At 33.6% G+C, this 25,848-nt stretch overlaps 1 protein-coding gene across 20 annotated transcripts in view; it reads left to right on the forward strand.

Annotated features, from left to right (window-relative positions):
- Window positions 1-25,848, forward strand: part of LOC145248789 (nephrin-like) — a 482,982-nt gene that overhangs the window by 372,986 nt on the left and 84,148 nt on the right. For all 20 annotated transcript variants that reach the window (XR_013863396.1, XR_013863397.1, XR_013863398.1 and 17 more), the window contains 5 exons: window positions 12,176-12,355; window positions 17,151-17,483; window positions 19,739-20,032; window positions 22,944-23,243; window positions 25,415-25,540. Coding sequence is in view for 16 of the 20 variants with exons in the window: in XM_080110432.1 (XP_079966558.1) it covers window positions 12,176-12,355; window positions 17,151-17,483; window positions 19,739-20,032; window positions 22,944-23,243; window positions 25,415-25,540 (1,233 nt within the window). In the remaining 4 variants the exon portion in view is untranslated. The remainder of the gene's footprint in view (window positions 1-12,175; window positions 12,356-17,150; window positions 17,484-19,738; window positions 20,033-22,943; window positions 23,244-25,414; window positions 25,541-25,848) is intronic.

Here is a 25,848-nt window from a genome sequence, read left to right on the forward strand (position 1 = left end):
AATGTCCATTTAAATAGACACTCGCGCACTACTTTTATAGTGCTTCAGCTGCTTTCTTTTATTTTCAAACAGCAAGCCTCACATAAACGCCAATTAAGCAGCGAGTGTTGTACATTTACGACAGTGCTCTACACAAGGAAGGGGAGCTTAAAATATAGTCATCCACATACAGTACTGTTTTGCTATATCACAGCTCATCAGTGTGGCTAGACCAGCATCTTTTCCTAGTCAGGGATTTAACTTACAACAATCGTGTTGATAGTCGGCAGTTCTAACCTTCGTTATATATATATATATATATATATATATATATATATATATATATATAAATTCTTGGTATTGTTTGATAGAAAGAAATCCAACAGTGCTCAATTATTTAATAAGAGCATAATATTTATTTAATGCTATAGAAAATTAAATCTTCAGCCATATTTAATTAAATATGGCTGAAGTTGGTCGGGTAGAAATCTGTTTATAAATGTCAAACTCAAAGAGAAAAGCAATCTTTTTCAACCCAAATCTGCTTCCTGCTTGAAACCTATAGTACCATCTTGATTTGGTCTTCTGTAACATTGTGTATGTTTATATATTTGTATGTGAAGGATTCACTCCTAAATTAATTAATCGATCTTCATGAATTTTGGAACAGATGTTATCATAAGAGATCAAAATGTGGGCTATATTTTGTTAACTTAATGTAAATGGGTGTTTAAAAAAAAGAGGGGGGATGAAAGCTGTTCATTAAAATTCCCACAACTCTGATTGTGAAAGTGAACTTTTCATGCAAAAGGTATTAGCCATGAATAAATATTCACATAATTTAAGTTTTTTATGGGCATAATATGGGTGCAACGCCTCGTTTTGAAAATCCAGATATTTCAGATTATAATTAAATTATATTCATAGTGATTAGATATCAATCAGGCAAGAATTTCTTTTGTCTCCTTAAGCTTAATCCTAAAATTTTAGACATTTTCTAAAGTCAAAATCATGTACAGGATCTTGATACAAAATTGGTATAAGGATTCTAGACACAAGATTTCAATGATTATATCTTGATTTTAATATTCAGATGGGTGGGTGAGGACATAAAAGTGGTGTAAACCTGTTCTTCAAGGAAAACTTTTCCAAATTGTGGTAGGTATTTTTCTAATAGATATTCTTTCAATATTTTCCCCGATTCAGATCCTTGATAACTCTAAATATCTAGCTATAAAATGGTTATTTTGTTCCCGATTATCGTAAAAACACATCAAACATATAGCAAGCCCCAGTCTCCCCAATGGTTTACTTCTACTTGCGCAACTGCCATTGCTTAAAGGCAGCCTGCATACCACAGATTTAACCGACATAAGTCCAGTTCAAACAGACAGAAGTTAGAAGTAACGTTAAGAAGGAAATAGCGACAGCTAAGAGAGAATTTACTGAAACCACTAAAAAACGCATCGAAGCACAAAAATTAGGAACTCGTGACTTCTGGAAAATCTACAACAGTGTAGTAAATAATGGGCAATCAACAATTCCCCCACTAACCAACAATCACAAGGTTGTTTGCTCAGCAACCGACAAGGCTAATATGCTTGCCAGCCAGTTTGCCTCCAACTCCGCACTGGACCCTTCCAACCACCCCCTGCCTGACTTTCCTTTGTGGACAGACGCCACACTAGACGATCTAAAAATCACCCCTGCTCAGGTGCATGATATCATTAAAAAACTTGACACTTCAAAAGCATGTGGACCTGATCTCATCCCAGCTGTGCTATTAAAAAAGTGCTCAGCCGAAGTAGCTCTAGCTCTTTCCAAATTCTACAACAAATGCCTTAATAAATCATGCTTTCCGGGCTGTTGGAAAACTGCTTCTGTTGTACCAGTATTCAGGAATTCTGGCGAAAGAACTGATCCATCAAATCATTGCCCCATTAGCCTCTTCCCACTTTTCGCCAAAATATTTGAGACCATAATTAACCATGCTCTAGTCCGTCACTTTACAGATGCTAAACTTCTGATTGACAAACAATATGGATTTAGACAAGCCCGTTCCACCGCAGACATCCTCACTGTAATCTCTGAACGTATATACCATTTACTCGACAAAGTGGAGGAGGGCAGAGCGGTAGCTCTAGATATATCTAAGGCTTTTGACAGGGTATGGCATGGGGGTCTCCTCAGGAAAATTAAATCATACGGTATCACTGGTGGAATACTTAACATAATTAAATCCTTCTTAGATAAGAGAAAAATCCAGGTTGTCCTCGACGATCGTACATTTAAACAATATGATATAAATGCGGGAGTGCCTCAGGGGTCTATCCTTGGACCTCTATTGTTCCTAATATTTATTAATGACCTCCCCGACAAAACTGCCTCTGAGATGGGTATATATGCTGATGACACTACACTCTATAACAGGCATGACAGGAAAACAAATGAACACATAACTAAAAAAATGGCAAAAACACTAGAGGATGACCTCCGATCTGTAGTAGAATGGGGACAAAAATGGATGGTCACATTCAATGCTGCCAAGACTAAACTGGTTTCCTTCAATAATTACAAGAAATCTTCTCTACCACCAATAGCAATGGCCAGTGTCTCCCTATCTGAGAGAACATCTTTCAAACTGCTTGGCCTAACGTTCACAGGAAACATGAGTTGGAACAATTACATTGAAAACATTGCCAGGGCCGCTGGGAAGAAGGTAGGTTCTCTCTACCATGCTAGAAAACTACTGACACCTGAAACTATCCTGTACCTCTATAAGGCCACTATTACTCCATGTATGGAGTATTGCGGTCACATTTGGGCTGGTGCATCTGCTGCTAGTCTCTCGCTCCTAGACAAGGTTCAAAAGAGAGTCGCCAATCTGATAAGCCCTGAACTGGCATCTAAGCTTTAGTCTCTGTCCCATCGACGAAACGTTGCATCCCTCTGCCGTTTCTACAAGTATTTTAATGGTGAATGCTCTGACGAACTGCAGACACTTGTGCCCCCACGACGTAAATACCCCCGACAAACCTGACAAGCAGCTAAATCCCACCCCTTCACAGTAGAGATCCCTAGATGCAAGAGAGCCTTTTACTCCAGTAGTTTCTTCCCCAGAACCGCTAAACTCTGGAATTCCATTCCAGGTCCCTGCTTTCTCAACTGTACTGACATGCACAAGTTCAAATCCATACATAGTGCCCCAGTAATTGCTGCCCCTGATAGTAGCCCCCTACGCCAAAGTGACAGTGTGCCTTGTTTGGGGTGAAAATGTAATAAAAAAAAAATAAAATAAAATAAAAAAAAACACTTGTGAAGTGATTCATAGATTTTAGTTTTACTGGAAGTTTAAATCAATAACTATTGATTACTTTATTATTGCTATCAGCAATGGAAGATTTAAAAAAAAACAAAAAAAAACAAACAAAAAAAAAAAAAAAGATAAAGGAACAGTGTTTTGCATAAAATAGGCACAAATATACCGATTCCAATACCCCCAAATGGTCTGATGTTTCTTATTCAGATTAATCATATATCACTAATATATATATATATATATATATATAATCACTACGGCTATGACAACAGAATATTCTTCTCATTGTTTTGATTCTCGAGTATATATCCAACACAGTTAATCAACCAATAACCATATCATTCTATATGAAATCATATATCAACGGATACACACTCGAGTCAAAACCATGAAAAGAATATGCTGCGGTCTTAGCCCAAATAATCAATATATATATATATATATATATATATATATATATATATATATATATCTCAAAATCTTTCAAGACCTATAATCACAGGTTTCCATACCAGTTGATTTGTTGGATAACTTTATTCTGAAGGATATATATATATATATATATATATATATATATATAATGTGTGTGTGAACATATATTTGTAATGCAATACATTGATTGATACCAGGGATTTCATAAACAATGTGACCATTGGGCTAGGAATACTACATTTGACATTTCCGTCAGACAGTATCTGCTGGATTATGCCGGAGCAACATCGGGTATCCTTGCTGATAGTCGATTTAGAAAATCTATTATCTGTATATTAATACGATAGCATGTGTGTTCTTTTGCGTGTCACGCTTTCCAATAAATTTCGTTGGTTGAGATTTAATTCCGGAATACACATTTGCGAATGCTCCAGGCAGCATTCGATTAGCGTGTTCTCACCATTATATTTATTTTTAATTCTTTAAAATTTAGGGTTTTATCTTTCTGGTAAATGCAAATGCTAAGAAATAATTGATTTCAAGTTATTCCGTAATAAAAAAAAACAAAAAAACGATAACACAAATCTCTTGGCCAGCGGACGCTTTAAGTTTTCTAATTTAAAATATTTGGGACAAAAATTGATGCATCACTGCAGTTCTATATTTTGTAATAATATCTACAGAAGTTATTTGCTTTTTACCTTTTTTACATTTTTTATTGTTATATGTATGTAGAGAGACTGACCGATGCTGGTGTTTTTGTTATTTAAAATATTATTGCTACTACTACATTTTCAGTTGTGTGTGTACTTAAGCTTGTGTGTGTGTGTGTGTGTGTTTGGGAAAATAATTGATGCGTTCCTATAGTTTTATTTTTTGTAATCATATCTATAGCAGTTAATTTTTTTTTCATTGTTTAATTTTTTTTTCATTGTTTAATTTGTTTTCATTGTTTAATTTGTTTACATTTTTTTCATTTGTTTTCATTGTTTAATTTGTTTACATTTTTTTAATTTGTTTACATTTTTTTAATTTGTTTACATTTTTTTTATTTGTTTACATTTTTTTTATTTGTTTACATTTTTTAATTTGTTTACATTTTTTTAATTTGTTTACATTTTTTAATTTGTTTACATTTTTTTTAATTTGTTTACATTTTTTTTAATTTGTTTACATTTTTTTATTTGTTTGTGAGAGAGAGACTGACTGACCAACATTAGTGTTTTCACTAATATGATAGCGTGTGTGTCACGATTACATCTTTTTTTTTTCTTGCGAGTGGCTGTCGTTTAATAATTGTGTGTCCTTCCATTTCTTGTAATAAATAATTTTGCCAAGAATTCTTGAGTTTTCGTTTCGTTTATAGATGATGGCACTCAACTCATCTATTTTTTATTTTTGAAATCAGTACTTTACATTGTTTTTTAACGGTCATGCTTACATTATTAAATAGTAAAAAAATAAATAACCTCTTTTTTTATTGTTCTACATGCTACTGTATTAATATATAGATTTGCTTAGATAAATATTTTTACAGTTTTAACAAAAGGCTAAAATAATATGATAGTGCCTTCATTCATGCTGAACGCCACAGAATGCCCAGCAGCAATATATTACATATGAAAGATGCCTCTGTGGAATTTCCGCAGGTCCCGCTAGTTATTATTATTAGAATAATTTTTAAATACCTATAGACACTAGTGTTTCATCCTTTTGGGAATCATCAGTGCAAGGGGACACGATTACTGCCGGTCAAGACATTCGAACCCGGCCATGAAGTCATCTCTGACTATTAGCAAGAAACAAATCTCACAGCCAACCTCAACTGCAAGAAATATCGTTGAAATTTAAACATTTATTTATTTAATTTTTTTATTTTTTTATTTTAGTCAGGGGGGGCATGGGCGATACAGTTTTAACAAAGGGGGCTAAAATAATATGATGGTGTTTTTATTCATGCTGAACGCCCACAGAATGTCCAGCTAGTTATTATCATTAGAAAGTAAAATGATCATTTGAAATCAAAAGAAAAAATTCCACAAGAACATTCTTCTCAACCAAACATTTGTGCATCCCCTCTCAAAAAATCAGTTGAGCCTGTAATCTCACATATTTTAAGTTATGAATTTATATTTTTTACTGCAATATCTTGTCCTTTTCTTTTCCAGTTTTAACAACTAATCTTTTACTTTTCCATGTTTAAGCTTAACCATATTACTTTTTCATGCTCGCATTTTTTTATTGTAATATATATATATATTGTTAGTGCATGGTTGAACACAGCAGTTTTTATTGATGAAATAAATTGCTATCGAATAAGTCAATCCCTTTCTCTCTGAAGCTCTACTAAACTGAAAACGCATTACAAATTTAATCTCGTCCCATACCCACCCCCATCGTAACCCAAAGGCCAATCATCAAAGACGCCTTCAAGTGAGCAAATGAAGCGGTCACTGTAAAAATAAGCAAGACTTTTAAGACTATACATCTTCGTCTTCAATCCACTTCCAGTTTGCTGTTTTAATACAAGCATGGAATGTATCCATCGATCTTTTGATTATAGAAAAAAAAAAAAAATTTGATCAGAACATTTTGTAAACCAATTTGCCAATGTCAAAAGTTTCCAAAAATTATTTTATTTGAAAGAGAAATAATCTTTAATGTTCAATACAAGCCGGAAAGATAATGGAAGTCAATTGCTTAAACCAAATATATTTCTTTAGATTTCCTCCAGAGGATTTTCGGATTAAGGTTGAAAACTTCCAATTAATAATTATCTGCCCCAAACCAAATTTGGTAATCATTTTTCCAAAGTTTTCCGTTTTCTGTTTTTTGTTTTTAATAGACACTCGGTATATTTCCGGTCAGGAATCTTGAATCAATCATAAAACAGGATTGAAATTCATAAAACAGGATTGAAATTCATAATAATTATTATAATTAATTCATAAAACAGGATTGAAATTCATAACAATTATAATTAATTCATAAAATAGGATTGAAATTCATAATAATTATTATAATTAATTCATAAAACAGGATTGAAATTCATAACAATTATAATTAATTCATAAAATAGGATTGGAATTTATAATAATAATTATAATTAATTCATAAAACAGGATTGAAATTCATAATTATTATAATTAATTCATAAAACAGGATTGAAATTCATAATTATTATAATTAATTCATAAAACAGGATTGAAATTCATAATTATTATAATTAATTCATAAAACAGGATTGAAATTCATAATTATTATAATTAATTCATAAAACAGGATTGAAATTCATAATAATTATAATTAATTCATAAACCAGGATTGAAATTTATAACAATTATTATAATTAATTCATAAAACAGGATTGAAACTTGAAACAACTTGTTACAGAAGCACCTATCTAACCGGATGTATTTTCTCTCTTTCAATCAAAACTTCCAAATTTTGGTCGAATTACATTAATAAATCTGACCAATGAGAGAACGACCTTCATAGACGCAGACAGATGAAATTCAAGTTCAAGCTTGGTCCGTCATACCCAAGTAAAATTTTGCATTCTACATCTTAAAACTTGGAGCTGTTTGTGGATAACAGAAGAGTCAAGATGTCCCAACAGTGTTTCTGCTGCTATGATGAGGATGATCATGAGTTTTTGTAGAAGGTGGTAGCATGTGACAATACATGGTATGAGTCTTAATCCAAATGGTAGTCTATGGCATGGAATCATGTAGGCTCTCCAATAAAGAAGTCCAAATCTCAGCAGTTCATGAAGAAGGTGATGCTCATGCTTTTTTTGGGATATGCAAGGCCCAATCACCATTTCATTCTTTGAGAAAGGAAGCACTGAACAGTGCAGACTATCGTGAACTGCTGAGGTCAAAAAAGATAAAGAACAAACACAGGGTCATCTTGCATCATGACAACGCAAGGTCTTGCATAGCAACCCAAATGGTGCAGACCATCAATTACCTGGGCTGGGAACTGCAACTTCATTCCCCTTACAGCCTAGACCTAGCCCCTTCAGACTGTCACCTGTTTGGTCCTGTGAAAGTGTTCACAAGAGGCACAAAGTTTAAAAGTTTTAAAGTAAAAAGCGTTGTGAGCGACTGGCCAAGACATTGGTCCAAAATTTTTATGCTGAGAGAATACGGAAGCTTGTACACAGGTGGGAAATGTGTGTGACATTGTTGGGAGAACATGTTCAAAAAAAAAACGGTAAGTTTCTATCTGTTTAGAAGTCGCTACACTGAAAAATTCCCTTTATATATTGAATGATCCTCATACAGCATTCCAATTATATACTTTTATATATTTTAACCTACATTATAAACCAAAAATATAGGGCTCAAAAAGCTTCGACCAGAACTAGCACCCATACTTACAAAGTTATTTAAGCATTGTCTAAGGAGAAATGCTTCCCAACACCTTCGAAAATCTCATCAGTATTCCATGTATTTAAGAATTCAGGTGATTGTTCATCTTCCTCTCAGTACAGGCCAATAAGTTTCCTGTGCATCATGAGTAAGTTGCTGAAATCTGTTAGAGAAGTAGTCAACCATCTCAGCAAAAATAACCTCCTTAGTGACATGGTTTTTGTTCTGCAAGATCTACAGCAGATATGCTTATGGTTATTTCTCATAGAATTAGCGAATCTCAACGGAGGCTTCCTCTCTAGGGCAATTGCTCTTGACATATCAAAGGCCTTTGATAAAGTATGGCATAATGGTCTACTTCACAAGATCTCCAGCTATGGTATAACTGGAAATGTCTTAATTATTAAATCATTTCTCTCTGATAGGTTCATAAGAGTAGTAGTTGATGGGCAGAAATCAGAAGCTCTCCGTATTAATGCTGGAGTTCCTCAAGGGTCCATCTTGGACCCAACTCTCTTCCTGATCTACATTAATGATCTTCCAAATCAAACCCTTACATCATTCATAGATATTTATGCTGACGACACTACTGTCTATGGAAGCACATCAAAGACCATAAATGACCAAGTTCTCTCAGATACTCTCTCCTCTGATCTTGAGCACGTGGTACAATGGGGAAAGAGGTGGCTGGTTACTTTTAATGCATCTAAAACCAAGCTTCTATCTTTGCATCATCAATGCTCTGATGTCCATCTGGCTTCAATTGAAATGAATGGATCTCGTCTTGGGGAGGCTTCATGTTTTGACAAGCTTCTGGGTTTGACCTTTACTCCTGATCTGAAATGGAACACATATCAAATCCATTACCAACGTCATTGGAAAAATGGTAGGATCCTTCTACCGCTCCAGTAGATATCTCACTCCTGATGCAATTTATAAAAGCCAGGTTCGGCCAACGATGGAGTACTGTTGCCACATCTGGGGAGGATAAGCGCTAGAAGCAGCTTATCCTGCCTTAATAGAGTTCAAAATAGACTTAATAGCTTAGTAGGGGATGCCCTTTTCTCTTCCCTGCAACCTTTTTCTCATAGATGAGGCATTGCGGGCATGTCTCTGCTTTATCATTATTTGGCAAGTGCTTGTCTGAGCTTCAATCTATGTCCCCCTCTTGCCAAACTTTCTAGCCAAAACCGCTATCAATAATTTCCCCCACTCTTTATCTGTAGCTAAACCTTAATGTAGATTCCATGAACAAAGCTTCTTTCTTAGAACTGCACGTCTGTGGAACTCTTTCTGGTTGCTTGCTTTCCAGCTGACTACAATCTGATTGTCTTCAAGTCCAACGTAAACAAGTTCTTGATGAACCGTCCCTCTAAGTAATCCAATTTACAAAATTTCCACTACTTTTGTTTACTACGCTATAATCACATTGACTAATGTATACCCATTAACCCTTATCCTCGAGTGGCCACCAGGCTTTGATAAGTGGTGATCCCTGGATAAAAAAATAAATAAAAAATAAATATAAAATATATAAATTTATTTATTTCAACAGGAGAAGGCCAGTTGTGTTTCTTTTGGTTAATAAACTATTGTCCTGTAAAAATAAAAGTTGGTCTTGATTTGCATTCTGCTCAGCCACGAATGAGTCATTTGGTAGAGAAAGCAAATATAATTATAGATCCACAAAATTAAACATTGCTTTTAAACTGTTATGGTTTTGTTTGGAGAGGGAAGAGAACCTTTTGTTATCACTGATCAAGGCCATATGATTGATCAGTGTTGGAATTAAGCTCTTAATCTGAATGTCAACAAGAGCAGAAGATAACGGTCTGTGCAGTGAAAACTCGCACGTTCACACTGTAGTAATCATGAGACCCAGGCCAAGGACAGGCAAACTTGGAGGCAGGCCATTACCAAAGGCACAACCATCTTCGAGGCCAACCAACATACAGACCTCAAAAAAGAGATAGAGAGAAGAACGCTTACAAGCCAACCCTCTGAATGAAAATGGAAAAAGCTGGCCGTACTGTGAAAAACAGTTCAAGGCCAGGAATTGCCTTGTCGGCCACCCCTGTACACACTCGGAACACCACTCACGACTCCTATCCTCACTGCTGTTTGCCAAGAGAGATAGTGGAAAGAGGGTGCATTCTCCGGCTGGATAGTATAATTCAGGGGAGATTACTTGAATATTATTGAAGAGAAATAACTATTAAATATGAACTGGCCACTGTTCAATCCTGGAACATGCTTCTTGGTTGGCCATCTACATTAATTGCCAAAACTATTAAAGTTTTTTTTTAATTTTTTTTTTTTTTTTACCTGCAAAAGAAATTAAATCTATGTGAAAAAGTAAAACCAAAAAATAAAAATAAAACGTAAATCTAAATTCTAAATTTAGAAATCCTTATGCAAAAAAATACCTTATTTATTGAATGACCTTCATGACTTACAGCACACTACAACACCACTTGAGATTATCAGCTGTTAATGTATCGATTTAAAATGCTGACTGACAATGAGACAAACCAACTGTTATAAACATTACTTTTGGAAAATCTCAAGTGGATCGCAATCATAGCATGGAACCTCTTATCCAATCTATTTCAATTTCATTTATCTATTTCAAAGATATCAGCCATTTCTCTGGTGTTCTCTCTTCCCTTAACTAAATATTTCTCTCGTTGCAAGCATTGCATCTATGCTTCTCATTAAACATACAGCATTGCATATGTTTACGGCAGCTATTGTTCCTAGATTTATTCAGTCATGGCATTTAATGATCGTGGCAATCGTTCCAGATATCCTCCAAGGAAGTCGTATCTACTTTTACAACACTCATAGATATTTCTAAAAATAGTTTGTCCTGACAATACATGCCTATTTTGATTGTTTTATGGACCGTTAATGTAAACTTTCTGTTAGTAACTGCACCCATAATAATTATCCCTATGATGACTAACGATAAAATAAATCCAACGGTATGAGATAAAATCAAGATGCAAAACTTCAGTAGTCCATCTCAACATTTCGCCTAACTGATACGAAGGCTTTATCAAGAGTGATAAAAAGTTTGAAAGAGCAACAAAATACATCTTTTTGTCATTTTGCCGTAATTTTCATCCATTTTGAATATCGTGAATTATGTCCTTCTTACAGTTATCTTTAACAAATTCTCTCAGAAATAAATGTGTATGTATATAAATATATGTATGTATTAACTGCTTCCTTATTATTGTCTCTTTTTCCTCTGTATTTAAACCTCATGTGTACTTCTGTAAACACCAAAGACAATATGCTGGTGTTTGTGTTGAAAACTCCAATACATGCGTTTTTATAAAATGTCAAATAAAAAAAAAAAAATCAAATATTCTTTCAAAATTAAGTACTGCTAAGTAATATGTAACATTGATTATTTTTGTGCAAATAATTTCATTTCCTATTTGTATTTTAATGAGTTTTTCTCAATTAAGACTCAGTGCATTCATGAATTGTTTATCATAAACAATGTTTATTTTATTTTTGTTTGTGTGTGTGTGTTTTCCTTTGCTCATTTAGAAAATGTTGTGGCAATAATGGCCTTTCATTTATATTTTGGAACTTTTCAGATGACGTTTAATGATTCAAATTATTCAGATGAAAATTTTCAGTTTTGTTTTATTCACAACATTTTGAATGATGTAACCTCCAACTGTCTTTAGATGCATCTTTATAAACTCTGCTAGCTTTGTTAAACTATATTGACACGTTACTCAACAGGTAAAGTGACAGTCTTCTGGAGGTTGAAAGTTCAATCCTCACTGCAGGTTATTCCAATAATAAAATAACTTAACGTTTCTACTTGTTCATGAGTGATAGGGGGCCACAATCTATGCTTATGAATTAAATACATGCTTAGGTTAACAATTCTGTATAAATTCCAGAGTTTGACAAGATCCAACTTAAAGAAAGTTGCAAGTTGCATCGGATGAAACGTTGTGAAAATAAAACTCCAGATGAGAATAATACAAATGCAATTTCTAAAATTACTATTTGACTTTATTAATTCATCTTTTTGTCTTTAAAGGCATGGACCCATCAATACCTGGATTTCCTCGGTATGAAGTTGTTGGAGACTTAAAATTAGGGGAATACAATTTGATGATTACTGATGTGAGATTGAGCGATGATGCTGAGTATCAGTGTCAGGTGATGCCAGCTAAAGGGAATGATGCTCTCATGGCGTCTGCCTATCTCACCGTGCAAGGTAAGTATTTACAAGAACTGACCAACTTGGTAAAGACTACTACAAGAACTGACCAACTGACAAACACGAAGTGAGAATTAACCATTCTGAGAATGACTGACAGTGTAACGATACCCAACACGTTGTAGCCTCAGTCACAAAGTCGAAAAAGAATAGGAAAGAACTTCAAACTTTTTCCCATTGTGACAATGACATTTATTTTTACATTCTCCGAACATCATCCATGTCTAACATGATAGTCCTTTTTCTAGTGCTTCTTTTTACCTATTAATGAGTTCATTTCGCATGCATTGGTATATGCACATCTGCACTCTGTTACATTAGGTCATAATTAGCAGGTATGTAATTATATATACGGCATAATTGCATTGACACACATTATCATCAAATTATTGAAGTTAAGCAACATTGATCCTGATAAGTACCAGATGGGTAACCATTTGGGAATTCTAGATGCTGTATATACTCTGTTTATCTCAGCATTTGTTTCCAGTTGTCCTGTACATACGCTTCACTTGCCACTAGTATTTAAAAATGTTGACTCAGGAGAGGTATGGTTGGAGATTGTGCACCTCCTGCCACAAAAAATTCACGTGCAGGTACCCCTTCGTGGGTATCCATAGTCTGTCGAAGGCTGAAGGAGCTTGTGTGTATGTAATTATATTCTACTTCACATTTGTAAGTACATCCAAAGATGAAAAATAATTGATATTTAACTGATGTTGCTTTACCCATTTAAAAATAAATTGTTCCAAAATTGAATTTTGTCGTCCCATCAACTTAATCAGTTTTAGAAATCTTTTTTTTTTTTTTTTTTTTTTTAATGTAATTTCAACACATATCTAATTGCTACAATTTTAAATGAATATTTTTTTAAGTGAGATTTGTTATATTAAAAAAATATCTAGCGTACAATTATTTTTACAGTTTGGTTAATTTTTTAAAAAAACATTTAAATTGTTCCAATAAAACTACAATGGTTGATTAATTTATTTAAAATATTTTTAGCTGAAAATTTTTGTAGTTAAAGGAAAGAATTATGTGTTTATTGAAAGTTCTGATGACTTTTATCTTTTTAAAATCAAATTTAAAGAATATTTTTAGTTGATAAAGAGACGATTAAAATTGTTGCAAGAAATAAAAATAATTTTTATTAGAAAAATTTTTCAATTATTTATAGGGTAAAAATGTTTTGAAAATATTTACATTGTTACAACTTTTATTTAAAGAATACTAGGCTGACAATTACTGTTATGAAGGAAATGTTTTCCTTCATATCATTAAAACTTATATACATGTATTATTCCAAGATAAATATTACCAATAAATTTTACATATAGATGGAAAAACGAACTGCAGTTTCAACAAGGTTCCACTCGTGTTAATAATGCTCGACTTGCATTTGGTTTGAGACCATACACTCGTTGTCAAGATGCATAGAAAATAATTTTATACAAGATTATCCTCTCTGTCAAAAAAAAAAAAAAAAAAAATTAACAAAAACAAAAAACGAGGCTTCAACTTTGGATCTTATTTCTTAATTTTCTGCAAGAATTATTAATGAAACTTTGGTGGCTATGACAACGGCATATTCTTTTCATTGTTTTGACTCTCGGGTGTGTATCTGTTGATATCTTATATGCTTTTATATTGATTGATGTGGTTCTCGATTGATTAACTGTGTCGAATATATACTAGAGAGTCAAAACAATAAGAATATGCTGTTGTCATAGCCCTAGTGATAACTGATTTATAGTTTAAACTTTAATTTTAAAACGTGCAAGTCTTGATTTTTTTTTTTTTTTTTTTTTTTTTTTTTTTTTTTTTCTTTACTCTAGTTCTATGCTTTTCATGAGACACAGCATAAACGTGTTCAGGATTTTCTTCCAAATCAATTCGGTCCTGGATATGACCTTAAACTATATCCAGTGGTGAGGCCCGAGCTTGCGGGCTTTGGGGAGTGTGGAGCCACCCTTTAATTGCCATTGCTCCCAGGTCCGCTTTAACCCGGAGTGGTAGTACCTGTTAGGGTCCCAACTATGGGTTAAATAGAAACTGACTTGAAAACAACAAATATAGTCTATTAAAAAGTTTTTCTTCAAAATCTTTGGATTCAGCATTAAATAACCCGAAAAGGGTTGATATGCCATAAAACAACCAACCAATCCAAATCAATTGAGGAATGGCTCCAACCTTGTGCTTTTTCTGAAATATATATTTTCCATTGTCAAATCTCAACATTAGATTAGGCATTGCATGAATGATTTCCACCAACTACGGATGAACTGATCCCTTTCCATGCCGTAAATGGCCTACCATGTGGCTTTGGCCTATTGACAACATTGTGGAGCACACTTTGGATGATTAACATTGGCTGCTTTGACCATTTGACCACTTAACTTTTGAAATTTGAAACAAATTTCGAAAGTCATTTTAACGTTTTTACGTCCAATCTTTTGCCGGCTATTTTCATAGCTTTTGTAGAGTGTGTTAAATTTTATCTGGCATTATTCGGGAATCAAATATGGCCATGAATTTGCTGACTAACACTGTATGCAGAGGAGTAGAAACAACCCCACCTTGTAAACGGGCCCACTTGTAGACTGATGGTGACTTGTGATACCTGAAGACAAGATCCTAGTGGCTGAACCATTCTTCTATTTCAGTCCTTTGGCTAGACGGAAGTTCGGAGAGGTTAATCACATCATGGTCTTGCACTTCTAAGTTCATCACAACTGCATTATTCAATCTAATTCCTCAAATTAAAACCTTATTTCTCCTTTTCAGTTTTCTACCCAAAATAAATTCTAGGTGATGTCAATCATATTGAGAGTAAATAAGATTGCCAATGATGAGCAGTATTTTTAGAAAGTATAAATAATTTGAATTATGTGACAGATTCATGTGGCATAAAATAAGTTATGTCGTAAAACAAACCAGATCCAGGAATCAGAATTTTTTTTTTTAACTTTTTTATCTTTAAATTATGCCATTTTAAATCCTTTAAATTTATGACTTTGAAAGTTAAGTTTTATTGTTGCAATATTGTTGGATTGTAAATTATGAATTGAATTGGATTATGAAACTATGATCAATTTATAGTCATGCTTTTTTAATTTCTATAAAACTATTGGATGTAAATAATTTCCAAAATTTACAATCTTAGCAAATCCTCATGCATGAGGGTTTGCTAATAATGCTGTAGCCAGTTTACATGTCGTTTTGACAGTTGAAAAACTTTGAAATTCCTTTCTAGTATCCAAGCATTACAATTATTTTTTAATTAACAAACGTTAAACTATTTGACTTGCCTAAGCCGCATTTAATTTTGTAATGGAATTTTGTAAATAGAAAATTTTAAATTTCATATTTTATGCGACAGCATTTTTATGTCAATGAATATTCCATTAATAATAGTGTATAAAAATGTAATTCAATATGTAATTAAGAAAATTATGCAGACACAAGAAATAGATGTATGCACGCTTGAAGTTGTCTAATAATTTTATTAATCTCAAAATTCCTTGTGATCATCGTGAATGCATAAGTGCATGCGGTGTTGTATTTAGTTGTGCATCAATGGGAGCAAGTTATTCTAAATATGCGTGACTCCACAGTTCCATTGCATATATGCAAATTCTCGGCTTGTCTTACGCTATGATCTCCGCCACAGCCAATCATTGGTCGATGCATCTCGATAAAAACAGACACTATGGAGCCCACGGCATCTTATTTTGACACTTGCTTGCTCTATGTAAGCTTTGTTTTTGTTTGATATTCAGTTTCCTGTTAGTTTCATCTGATAGCAACAAACTGTCTTCAGAAAACATTGGCTTTCTTGGCTAAAATGTATTAAAAATAATGTTTTCTTTCTTTTCCTTAGCAAAACTCAATCATGCTCTGCAAAGTTGAAAACAAAAAAGATATTTCTAGACAAAAAAATCATCCCAAATATCATGAATAAAGACTTGAAGATATAAAGAATTAGAAGCATAAAATTTTTTCACAAAAAAAAAACACTCTACTAGCTACAACCACTATCAACAATTTCCTTCATTCTCTATCTGTGCCTAAATCTAAATGCAGATTCCATGAACAAAGCTTCTGTCCTAGAACTGCTCATCTGTAGAACACTGTTCCGCTGGGCTGCTTCCTGGCCGATTACAATATCATAGCCTTAAAGTCCAATGTAAACAAATTCTTGTCGAACCGTCTCCTTAAATAATGAAATTCTACCCAACTTAACACCATTAACACTTGTTAAACTACTACTTGACATTCATTAATCGTTATCCTCGAGTGGCCCTCGAGCCTTGGTAAAAAAAATTTTTTGGAAAAAGCATTGAAAATCCAAAATAGGGAATCCCTTGAAATTTTTTTTTTTTTTTTTCATCAGTAAGAACATTAACTCCGTCTTGCAACCACACCCTGAATCACTTTCCATTAAGTTTTTTCGACAAGTATAGTGGAATCTGATTGTTGTCCAAGATGTTCACATTCCCAAAATTTAAGTTTATCAAAAAAAAAAAAAAAATGTTTTTTATCAGTACTCGTAAGACTATTAAATTCTGTTTCCAATGAGCCCTTAACAATTCTAACAATTTTCAGCTGAGCTTTTCTTTTTATTATTTCTTTCCAATTTTGGCGATAAACGTTCACACAATTACAACTGCTTATTTAATTATTGTAACATTTTTGGAAATGTTTTGAAAACTTGATATTATTTCTCTGCGAACTATGTCTTGTTTCTATTTGTTACATGTTATGATGCATTTTTTTTTTCTGTTTATTCCAGTCCCTCCAGATGTTCCTGAAATAGTCGGCTTCAGTAACGGTTCCATTATTGAGATCCCTTCGACTCAGGATATATTGAAACTTACTTGCATTGCGCACAACGGCCGTCCTGCTGCTCAACTGGAATGGTTCAAAGATGGCGAAAGGATAACGAGCGGCGTTGAACGTGAAGTGGTCAACAGCAAGAACAGAAAACGTATGACTGCAAAAAGCATACTGACTTATCGACCGCAATATATTTATAAAGACAACGACGCCTACCTAAGTTGCCAGGCTTCAAATGAAGCTGTTCGAGGTCCACCTTTGGAGACAGTGGTACAACTAAGCATTTCATGTGAGAATATTTTCCTTCAAGTCATTTTCCTAAACGTTTTTTGTTTTATTCTTCTCATCATCACAACGTTTTGCCTCCGAACTTTGTTAGGTGCATTGATATGTAATCTATACCAGGTTACGTCGGCATGTTGAAAATTGTGATTTTGCTGTGAGGGTTGGTTAGTGCAAGAAGAGTTGAAGGATCAAGTTACAGACAATTGTTAAACTCTGTGCCTGGGGTCGACGATAGCACCTGAAATATGTCATTCCGGTATGTGTGAAGGAACGTAGAAAGAAAGAGAGAGCATGAAAGAAAGAGGAAGATAACTTTTTTTCTTGCATGCAAATCAGTCTGGTTTCCGATTTTGGATGGAGCAGACACATTGAGATTGGTGTGTCAGAGAAAGAAACACAAAAATGAGTGAAGAATGGCTAAGAAAGAATGGGGCAGTGCCAAATTATAGGAAAGAATAAAATTAAGCATTTATTAAAAGAAGCCTCTATCTTGTTATTTTATGCATGCACTTCCCTTTTGCAGCTACGAGCGACAAAGCCAAGAGGCAGAAAAAAAAGGGTATGTCAACGTTGAGTTATACACACATGTACTGTCTTAGGCAATAAGACATTATGAACACGTAACAAAGGCCACAGGAATAGTTGGTCAAAATGTTGTGAAACAATAAAAACTATGAAGATGAGAATAATAGTCCGCAAATAAATCAATTACTCATCTCAAAGGATTCCAGTAATAAATTAACTGTACCTATTTGACCAGAATACAAAATAGACTATTGAGATTATCAAAAAAAAAAAAAATTCAAGAACTGTTACTAAGATAACAGAAGATACTATTCACACAAGTAGCAGTGCCTCTGCCTAGCCTGCCAGCTTATGAGATTGAGGAATGGAAAAAGAAGAGAAAAAAAACAAGTTTGTATGGATTATCTATAAATATATGGCATTAATTTGCACATGAAGGGAGTTGCAGCTACAAGGATGAATTGGAGAGAGGTCGAGTCTTTGACAGTCAAAAGAGTATAGATGTTCAGAGTTGGTGTTGTGAATTACGGTTTAAGTTAAGGATTTCTAAAAAATAAACAAATTTTATTAACAATTATTTAATAACGTTTTCTTGAATACACACATACACATGTGTATACTGTCACATGTGTGTATGTATATATATATATATATATATATATAACTTCTAACTGACAAATAGATACCACAATATTTAGTTTGCTGCACCTTATCATAACAAAAGTCCACACAAAATTTCAGCCAGATCATTCAAGTAGTTTTGGAAAAAGTCGTGTGGACAGACAGATATACAGACTAAGAAATAAAAACCAAATTTAAAAATTAGTTTTGTCTCCCTCTCTCTTTCAATTGATGGTGGCATTTAGTATTGTTTGTACTGGACTGTTTCAATCTTGTTATTTTTACTTTACCACTTTTGCTGTACATAATTAGTCGAATGTATGAAACAGTATAAGATGGGAAGGGACAAACCAGATTCAACGAGGGAGGGTGAAAGCAATAGACAGAAACTTAGAGATGAGTGACTTTGAGTAAATTGCAAATTATGTCTAATTAAAATGGTTCAAGCCAGTTTAAAAAAAAAACTCATTCTCAAATCTTTTAAACTCTTAATTTTGTATGATTACATACAAAAAAAAAATTTTTAACTTAAGGAATGAAACATTCATTTCATTAGGGTTTTTTTTTTTTTTTCATATGAGATCCATGACTATTTAAATGTTTATATTTTAATTCAGTATTTTTTTTTTTTTTTTTTTTTTTTTTTTTACTCAAATGGCAACTCTGCATTCACCGTTAAATTAATGACTTTTACATTTTTTTTGGGGGGGGGTATGTTGAACATGAATATCGCGTTCAAATTTGGAGCAGACAAGTATTCTGGATATTAACATCTTTATTATCCAATGTAATCCCTTATGTTTTCATTGGCAGCCATATTTCCCCCTCTCAACTAAACAAGTACTTATGTACATGCATGTTACAAAATGGCTTTCTTCCCCATGTTAAGAATAGTGACTGCTACTTGACATTCATTAATATATTGGGGGGGGGGGATCTTAATATCTAGAAAACTACATATCTGTCCAAAATTTTAATGTGATATTCGTTTTCAGCACACCCGAAAATCTATCAGTCATGTTAAAGGTAAGTGTTGAGTTGTTGCTAAAGTAAAAATATACCTTTTAATTCTTACATTTGTCATTGTTAAAACTGTTTAAAATTTAATTTCAGTTCCACCCGATCCCCCTGAAATTTCTGGTTATCAAGAGGGCCAGGTGGTGCGCACTGACGACACATTACGGTTGCTATGCGTATCGAAAGGAGGCAATCCACTGGCTCATGTCGTCTGGTATAAAAATGACAGAGAAATTGACCAATCGTACGTGACTGGACAGAATAAAGCAGAGAACGAATTAACCCTGATGCCCGTTCGGACTTCGGACAATGATGCTATCTTCAGGTGTGAAGCTTCAAATGTAGCAACACCAAACCCGCTTGTGGCATCTTTCAAACTGACAGTGCATTGTAAGTAGGAATTTATTCTTCCCGTAAGAGAAGTTTGCTTGGCCATTCAAATGTGTCTGTTAACTGGTCACTTTAAGAAGAGTAAATGGCATTCTCTTTAAAATCAATATGAATGGGTGATGCAATAATACTTAAACATGTCCGTATTAACAATTGGTTTCTTATAATTTCATAAAGACAGTGTTCGTACAGACTTGAAAAGTCCTTGAATTTTAACTTTTGCCTTGAAAAGACTATTTCTATCATTACCTTGAAAAATCCTTGAAAATATGGAAAATATTTTGAAAAGGACATAATCATACACGCCGTTAGTCTCGTCCGTGCAAGGAAAGTTTGTTTTAGAGTAGAGGTTCATTTTTATTTTTCATTTTTTTTTTAGAGGTTCATTTTTATTTTTCTTTCTTTTTTATTTTTGCTCTCATTTATAATTTATGGAATGGAGGTAATGGCAGCCACTATAAATAAAAATGATTCCCTTCCTCTAAAAACATAATTGTCCTTGCCCCGGACAATCTTGGTTGGAAATTTAAAAGCCGTAAAGAAAGTTAATATTTGAGACGAAATCAAAAGCATTTAAAACTATTTAAAAACACCAAAAAATGATGTAGGTAGATTGCAAAACAACTTTTATTGGCTATGGTAAAATTTATTTGTTGTATATTTCAATTTTGATCATTTTTTTTTTTTTTTTTTTTTTTCGAATCTCTGTGGATTGTAAAACGAATTCTAAATTTTGTTTTTAAAAAAACTTGAAATTTTGTCTGGAGAAGCCTTGAAAAGTCCTTGAAAATGAACAATTGCAAATTGAGTTTTGTGAACGTTGACAAGTTCAGCAATGTAGAAATGAAGAAGAAATCTTTTTAACCAAGGGAAGTAACCCTTGATCCACTCTTCATTTTTCTATTTAAATTTTGAATATGCGAATGTTGAAATAACGCTCATATTGACTAAAAATTGAAATTCATTTACATTTTCAATTTGATCAAATAGGATTCCATTTTCGATGAATTTTTAATAAATCCAATTAATAATCACATTTGAATTTGTCAAATCATTTGATATTTTGCGTAACCTTTTCAAATTGAAGTTTTCTTGTTTATTTTTTGTGTGTACTTTATAAATTATGAAGATTTGAGTGTTATGTTGATGCATACAAAAAATAATGCTGAAAGCAGGATCAATTTAGGCATTTTTAATCATTTATTTGTTATATTTTTTTACTCCGCCAAAGTAAATTATACAAATTTCCTTCTGGAGATTACATTTTTAATTTCTTTACTCATGAATTATTTGCTTCTCAATTCGATACAAATGAAAAGTAAATAGATTTTTTTAAGGGGAGGTAATTCAATTTAAATCTGACAGCAAGCATCAAGATCTAAAACATATTTGAATATAATACTCATCCAGTGAACATGATTAGATAATTGCAGCCATGTTTACATTATTTTACAAACTTTTGGATTAAATGTTTTACTCAAATTATTTTTTTGAGTCATCCTCTTTGATACAGCAACAATGACATTGAAACTTTTACATGTTGCTTTCAATGTTTAATCTTCCAATCGGAGATTAGATGGCTTGCTCTCTATTGACTGAGGTATGTCTCTGCTCCTGTGCAGTTCTAGGAGGTCCACCCACCATTGATTTACCTTTTCCATAAAGGGGTTGGTTTCAGGCTAATTGCCTGATGTCTCTACCAGGGAATATCAATAGCGCTGCTAAAGCATTTTTGAAGGGCAGAGTGCTCTTCTTCAGCTTTTCAAATCCAACTCTTGCTTTTCGTGTCACATCAACCCACTGTGGGAGGATGATTAATAAGTTAGGATACAATTTTTACCTTGCTCAATGTGATTAATCAACATTAATTACCACTTCATTAACTTCATTGATTTTATAGTGCTCGTGTTTTATTGTTACTGTAGCATGCAAGGTTGATTTAAGTTCTGTAGAAGAGAAAGAAGCCAGAAAGATCTGTTACACTTTTGGATGAAGTACAGTTGCCACATCTGGGCAGAAGCTGCGAGAAGTACCTTATTCTGCCCTGGCAGAGTTCAAAATAGACTTTGTAGCCTAGTGGGGGATGCCCTTTTTTCTTCGCTGCAACCTCTTTCCCACAGAAGGAACGTTGTGAGCCTGTCTCTGCTCTATCATTATTTTCATGGCAAGTACTCATCTGAGCTCCAATCTATGGTCCCTCCTTGCCAAACTTTCACGAAAAACACTCGTCTAGCTGAAACCATTATCAATAATTTCCCCCACTCTTTATTTGAGCCTAAACTTAAACGTAGATTCCATAAACAAAGCTTCTTTCTTAGAATTGCACATCTGTGGAACTCTCTTCCGTTTCCCTACTTTCCAGCTGACCACAACGTGAACATCTTCAAGTCCAACATAAACAAGTTCTTGCTGAACTGTAAAAGTAATTTAATTTATCAAATTTCCACTGATTACTACGCTATTGTCCCATTGACTACCAGTTGGAAAATAATAAAGTGTGAAAAAAAAAGTGTGGCTTGGCAAGTGCCCGTTTTCGACGAGTTCATGACGTCAACTTTGAGTGTGGGACAGTGTTTTATTTACCGCAAGTCTGTTTGCTTCTTTTTTTATACAAAAAAGCTTAATGCACATGCGGTGATCGAAAATTGTTGAACATTTATCTTTTGAAAGTCAGGCAAATTAAATAGACAGGCGATCCCAGTTAACTCGTATATATTATCATTTAGGCGCGATATAAAGTTTTAAGAAGTTGTGAGGCGACCAATCGATTCTCGGAAAAAAGTCTTTCTTGGACATACACGAAAACGTATACATACACACACAAACAAACATTTTCGCTTTTCTATTTATAGATGGCAGGAAATCACAAATCGATTTGTTTAAACCATTTCAACATTTGTTTCCATTGCAGTTCCTCCAAAGAAAGTCAAAGTTTCTGGTCACCGGTTAGCAAAGGCAGGTGAGACGGTGACTCTTAAATGTGAATCGAGTAACAGTAATCCTGCAGCGTCAATCACATGGTTTGCAAGAGGGCGGCAACTGCCAGAAGACAACACACAGGTGACAACGTCACCTGATGGTGGTTTCATTTCGACGTCTATTACCAAGGTAAACTTGACTGGCAATGAGAATAACGTCATGTATACATGCCAAGCTAAAAATGAATATATCAACCAAGCCGTCACAGACTCTGTAACTCTCAGTGTATTGTGTAAGTATCACCATTTTGTTTCTAAACTCTTGAAAACAAAAAGTGTAGGCATCCAGTAGAACCCACACTACCTGCCAGGTTCCCATCCCCTATCACTTTGTTGCATCACTACGTGTGTTTTAAAAGTAATTACACTCAATGTGCTCTGATTAATCTATTATGCTTGTATCCCCCCCCCCCAGTGTAAACACCCCAACCTATTGAACTAGCAGCAAAATCCTAACTATTCATCGTAAAAGTTTCTTGATGTCGGAAAATGTCTTATTTAAATAGCATTTTTCTTGCCTTAGTAATTTGTTTCCTGTGTCTTCGATCATACCAACATATAGAAATTAAAATAAAATGTGAACATGTTGTTGGACAACTCCCCACCCAGTTGCCCTCCCTATAAGTCTATGTCTTATATTACAATAGTCATTTATACTTCAGTGGCAATATGCCTTGTTTTGGGTTGAACAAAAAAAGAAAAATAAGGTAGGTCTGATTGATTAAGCTGAATCAAGTGATAGAAGAGATGGAGCAGGTTTGAAATAGTTTGTCAATTAGCAGTGAAATATAATTAGAACAGCATTTTATTAGCAGTGAAATATAATTAGAACAGCATTTTATTAGCAGTGAAATATAATTAGAACAGCATTTTATTAGCAGTGAAATATAATTAGAACAGCATTTTATTAGCAGTGAAATATAATTAGAACAGCATTTTATTAGCAGTGAAATATAATTAGAACAGCATTTTATTAGCAGTGAAATATAATTAGAACAGCATTTTATTAGCAGTGAAATATAATTAGAACAGCATTTTATTAGCAGTGAAATATAATTAGAACAGCATTTTATTAGCAGTGAAATATAATTAGAACAGCATTTTATTAGCAGTGAAATATAATTAGAACAGCATTTTATTAGCAGTGAAATATAATTAGAACAGCATTTTATTAGCAGTGAAATATAATTAGAACAGCATTTTATTAGCAGTGAAATATAATTAGAACAGCATTTTATTAGCAGTGAAATATAATTAGAACAGCATTTTATTAGCAGTGAAATATAATTAGAACAACCTGGCTTAGAAAACAGCAAAAGTCTCTCTCCGATTATGGTACAAAAGGAAGTATGTGACAAAAAAACTGAGCGGTTAACTCTTAGATTTTGTCTATCTCCCCTACAGAAGACAGGTGAGACTGTGTGTAATTAAACTACACTAAAACAATAATTAAAACCTTTAATAGAAATGTGTGCTGTTATGTTTATTGTCAATCAATTTACAAAAGAGCAATCATAACTGCTATGGAGAATGAGACAACTCTATAGTTGCTGCTACTAACTGTTACAACAATCTGTGATGCTTAAATATGTCACAGACTGCCGTCACATGCCAAGGCTGAATTTTCATGAGAACAGATGGCCAGTGCATGTGGTGTAGTAGTAAGAGACCACAGATAGTAGCAGCAACTATAGAGTTGTCTCATTCTTTATAGTAGTTATGATTGATCTTCTGTATATTGACAGCAAGCGCGTTTTTGTCCTCATGACTCAGCTACAATAAAAATGATAAATAAAGAGCAATAGAAGGTTCATTTTTATGACTAATCACTAGGGCTATGACAACAGCAATGTCACAATGCCTGACACGCCTTCAACCGCCTATAATCCCATCTGTGGTCTTGACCCAAGATCACTATAGGCATGAAAGTCCTTATCTACCAAGTGTTTGGATGATCTTTCACTACGGCTGCGAAACTTGCCAATGAGAATTGCAGATCTCAAAATGCTAGAAGTGTTAGATTAATACTGCCTCTGCCAAATTCTGAGTATTCACAGGCACTATTTCGTCCCAAATACCTAAAACACGTTACACTGCAGAATATTCCCTCTCAACCAATCTCTTTTGAAGAAGAAACTTTGATTATGAAATGCAAGACAAACTCCAGACTCTTTTGATTGAGGCCGCTCATCTTTGTTGTTCAAATAGACTGGTGTGCTGCTGCTGCATATGCGATGAGATAACAGAATTCGATTTTGAAACAATTTATTTTAAAACGGCTAAAGTTAGAATTTCTTTTAATTTAGTTGTAATACCTGTTCATATTTTTATACCACTTTTCATTTTTTTTTTTTTTTGTTTTTATTTTTCAACTTTTGACTTGATTCCAACTTTTCTTTTCTAGATCCGCCTGCCAACCCTAAAATTACTGGATACAAAGAAGGTTCCTCAATCAATGCTGGTGAGATGAAGAGATTGACATGCACTGCAGTTGGTGGAAATCCTTTAGCTTCTCTTAAGTGGTATAAAAGTAAGAATTACTTTGTTAATTTTCTATTTGCTGTAATTTGTAATTAACTGAAAAAGTAAAATCTCTCGCATACCTATCAATGTATTTTGCTCCCCCCGCTTCTCTCTTTAACCACTTTAATATTTTTTAATTTCGATGAGAGCATTTCTATAGAAAGAAGGACTCACATTTTTCACTATTGCCATCTAATTTACAAAGCGTCTTTTCATGCCACAAATGCATATATAAATTAAGTGGCAAAATAAGTACCTATTATTATCCTTATGAATAATATCGAAGTATAAAAATGAAGAGATTTGTTTTTCGTT

This window comes from Euprymna scolopes, chromosome 27 (assembly GCF_053919585.1).
Source record: "Euprymna scolopes isolate OS-2025 chromosome 27, ASM5391958v1, whole genome shotgun sequence".
In the NCBI taxonomy this organism is placed as follows: Eukaryota; Metazoa; Mollusca; class Cephalopoda; order Sepiida; family Sepiolidae; genus Euprymna; species Euprymna scolopes.